We start from the raw sequence: 4,373 nt of genomic DNA on the forward strand, positions 1-4,373 counted from the left end.
TACCAGCCGTTTCCATAGATGCCGAATGCAGCTGCATAGGAGTTACCAGTTCTGTCGCAGGTGTCTTGGAGTGGGGTCTTGATCATATGTTAACTTTGTCTCTACATTTCTCAATGAAAAAAAAATACTACTGTATCCAGAAATATACAAATGAATCATATTCAGATAATATACATGTATGTTCTGGTGCCTAATTCTTTCACGTTAAGGAGCATTGGGGAAAAAAATTAAAACCGTAAAAAAAAAAGGTGGGTTTAAGTCGGAATTCCGTTACTAAAAAAAATAGAAAATTTGATATTATTAGAAGTAATATAAAAAAACCCTGTTCACGCACATTTCAGTTATAGTATTCTTTCAATCCATTTGTTTTAATAGCTGTATTTCAGTAAGTCAACAGCCTTTACAGTTCAAAAGATCTGAAAATGGGATTAGCCAAGATGATCAGCCATGAGTTCGTGGAGTCAGAAAGCAAGGTATGCACTTTCAAGAGGCATCAGAGGAAGAATGCGGTATAAGGATATTTTGGAGCAGATATGTATGCATATAATTATCACAAGAGAAGCAAACGTCTAACACTCCTTTGAGTTTTAGTCTGGGTAAAGAAATCTAGAGAAACAATAATTTAATCCCTATAGTGTCTCTGAGTTCACAGTTTCTTCAGCTTGTCGAGATGAAGATACCTAAGACAATATCCTTCTAGCTGATAGAAAGGCACTTGGCTTATTTAATGTTTCCATCACCACTGTTTTTGTTGCCACCTCGCAGTATCCATGTAGAAGAGGTAATGCCCTGCCATTTGCGTCATCAACTAGTGTAGATCCTCAGTTCTCTTTTTAACCATGTTATCCTGGCAGTTAAGACTGGTTGTCGGTTCCTACAGAAGGATTTGCCATCCGAGAGCTGAGCTGCAAATTCTGGCCATGAGCTGGTAGAGCAGCAAACAAGACAGCCAATCTGTACAGAAGGCACATCAACCAGATGCACACCAGGGAGTCTCAGTGGAGTCACATTCTAGCAAGATATTAAGAACTGTGCAGGGAGATCCTGCCACACTCAATGAAGTGCGTGATTCTACTCTGTATTTTAGGTTAGTCAGTCCTCCAGTCCGGTCTACCTTGAACTGCTCCTGTGAAAAGAAAAATGGCATGTGTTATACAAAAAAGTCAACAATACATGAAAAAAAATACCAACAAGGTATCATTCAATCATGTACATTTTGACCAACATTTGAAATATTCATAACAAGAACTTTGAAACTTGACACTAAAAATACAAAATTACATGGCATCGGAAGCTCCAAGGCTACAAATCGTGCAACCCCTCTATAAATCAGCTTGTGTTATAAACACTGTATGCTTATTAAGTTTAACAATTTTGCATTCATTTCTTTTAAGAACCAGACAGGTGAAAATTGCATCCATTTAGGAAGGTCCGATTCTTAAATACTAGAATCCCATGTTAGAGTTCATTTTAGCAAAAGTCATCATTGCTGCTTTATGAACTATCTGTTCATTGTTTTTCAGTCAAATCACAAACTTGCAAATTTCCAGATTGTGTGGTTAAAAATAGTATGTATATTTCTTTACCAAAATAGAGATAGGAAAGGGGAATGAGGAGGTGTTCCTTACCTTCATGGGAAATCTGTTTGCACTAATTCTGAGTATTTTCTTTTTAACTATGACATACACGTTTGGACATTTTGTCTAGTGATTTAGTCTTAAAATACATAACAGCACCTGCCTTTTATCCCAACATTTAACATTTAAGTATTCAATACATACAGACATAAATATGTGGAGGGATGGTCTTTATCCACACATATATAGATATATATTCTTTCTGTTAGAAAGAAGACCAACTTTAATATGTAAAAATGTAGGCGAAGCAGCAGCAATGGCTTGCAAAGGCTACTAAATATATAAAAACATTTAATGAACGTTCCTCATAAATATTTTTCTGTAACGACACAGTTTGAGAACATTTGTCTTAGTCCTTAGCTAAAAGCACCTTGAATTTTCCATTAACTATTCACTTAGAAAAAGAAATATTGCTAGATTTACATCATATGCATGGTTTGTTTTGACTATAAAGCATGAATTCAAATATTTTAAAGATGGAATTATCTTATAAAGAGAGAATATTGGAGAGAAACAGATTTCAGATGAAAGTTCATAATGGGAAGTGATGTTCATTGTAAATGACACTTACAATTCCATTATAAATAGAATTTGTGTATACATTCCATTTTATGTGTTAAGAGTTAAGAGCTATTATTTCCAGAGTATTGAAAGAAAGACATCAGAATCTTTATTTCATGACATCCTGACTCAATTATGTTTCTAGAATAGCCTCCTCCTCCTATCCCCCCAATACTATAGTACAGACATGTCAAACACAAGGCCCGGGGGCCGGATGCGGCCCGCAAAGTGGTTTCATGTGGCCCGTGAAGCCATCCTGGAAATAGTGAGGGAACGCCCCCCTCTGCCTTGGCCCTGGCCCAGGCCAGCTGGGAGCCAATGTACAATTTTGTGGTGGCCATCTATGCTGAAACGCATTTAGTCTTAGCTCCATAAGCCCCCCCCCCCCGCATGGCCTGAGAGGAAGAGTGAGGCTCCTCCAGTGGACCATGCCTTGGCACTTGCCCTGGTCCCACCCCCTTCTGCCAGAGACCCTCAGATCTGTCCCACTCCTGCCCAGGCCCCCACAGGCACCCTTGACGTGAACGATGTAGAGCTGGCCACACCCACCCAGTAGGCCACACCCACTCCATCCACGCCGACCCAGTAGGCCGCACCCACCTTGGCCACAACCACCCAGCCCTGAGGGCAACCACAATGCTGATGCGACCCTCAATGAAATTGAGTTTGACACCCCTGCTATAGTAATAGGCGGGAAACCTATAGTATTGGCTGGTGACTGGGCAATGTGTGGCCCTCTGCAACTTTTCACCTTACTACTAGTCATGTTTGCCACAGCAATTGGAAGTTAAATGTTGAATCACATTTGAAGATGCAGATTTGCCTACTCTTTGTAGATGACAGGTAACTGATCAAGAGGAAGCAAGAATTTCTTAGCTTACATCTAAAGACAACGCTTTTCAAGATTTGCTTTTCATCCTCCTCCCCAATGAGAAACTCCACCTGTTTCTGGGAAGCAATACGCTTCTGATCCCTTTTGCGCCAAGCTGGATCATGCAGATGCTGGAATGTCTTATATCCACTTGTAATACCTGAGGGTCGGAAGAGCTGAAATGAAGAATAGTGGAGCCAACGTGATTCTTTGGGAATTGGGGTAAGAAGTTTACAGCAGTCCCAGATCACACTGAGCACCTGAACCCCAAAGTCCCAATTCCCACTACAAATAAGATTCATCCTCACTTGAAGTCCAGCTGCTCTGAAGCGGCGATAAAATTCATCATCTTCCCTGCCCCAGCCCCAGAAACGGTTGGACATTCCATTACACTGAAACAATAATAATGTTGTTAATCCCACCGTTTGTTTTCCTCTTAATAAGATTTGAGATTTGAAAGATTAGAAAACGCAGAACTATTCTCTCAATCTTACATTTCTAGGATTATGGGCCTTTTTTCCTAGATATGCCTAATAATAATAATAATAATAATAATAATAATAATAATAATAATAATAATAATAATAATAATAATAATAATAATAATAATAATAATAATAATAATAATAATAATAGTAAAGTTGGAAGGGACCTTGGAGGTCAACCCCCTTCTCAGGCAGGAAACCCTATACCATTTCGGACAAATGGCTGTCCAATCTCTTCTTAAAAACTTCCAGTGTTGGAGCATTCACCGCTTCTGGAGGCAGGTTGTTCCACTGGTTAATTGTTCTAACTGTCAGGAAGTTTCTCCTTAGTTCTAGGTTGCTTCTCTCTTTGGTTAGCTTCCACCCGTTACTCCTTGTCCTGCCTTCAGGCGCCTTGGAAAATAGCTTGACTCCCTCTTCTTTGTGGCAGCCCCTGAGATATTGGAACACTGCTATCATGTCCCTCCTCATCCTTCTCTTCATTAAACTAGACATACCCAATTCCAGCAATTGTTCCTTATATGCTTTAGCCTCCAGTCCCCTGATCATCTTTGTTGCTCTTCTCTGTTGCCAGAAAAAAAAAATGAAGCCTGTATTTTTTTAGCAAGAGCACAACCAGAAGGGTCTTCTGCCTTTTGCAAAAAGTAAAGGAGTTGCTTCCGTTAAGAAAGAAGTCGTGACTTACCATTCGATAGTGTTGCTTGGTGAGTAGCAAGATGCCCCCTACATAGGTGCTATAATGATAGAGTGGGTGCAGCTCAGGTGAAGCCACGTGGAAAGGACCAGCTGCTGGGAAGCTGTAATCCAATTCCTCATTGA

At 39.9% G+C, this 4,373-nt stretch overlaps 1 protein-coding gene across 1 annotated transcript; it reads right to left on the bottom strand.

The window, feature by feature from the left end:
• Positions 1–320: 320 nt before the first annotated feature.
• Positions 321–4,368, bottom strand: B4GALT7 (beta-1,4-galactosyltransferase 7; the record flags this gene model as incomplete). Its single annotated transcript, XM_015823953.1, has 4 exons — positions 321–1,126; positions 3,141–3,245; positions 3,378–3,461; positions 4,240–4,368. Coding segments are annotated over 4 exons (474 nt in total), but the record flags the coding sequence as incomplete, so codon positions are not given.
• Between the last annotated feature and the right edge of the window lie 5 nt (positions 4,369–4,373).

Source organism: Protobothrops mucrosquamatus, unplaced genomic scaffold (assembly GCF_001527695.2).
Source record: "Protobothrops mucrosquamatus isolate PMUCROS unplaced genomic scaffold, P.Mucros_1.0 scaffold2058, whole genome shotgun sequence".
Taxonomy (NCBI): domain Eukaryota; kingdom Metazoa; phylum Chordata; class Lepidosauria; order Squamata; family Viperidae; genus Protobothrops; species Protobothrops mucrosquamatus.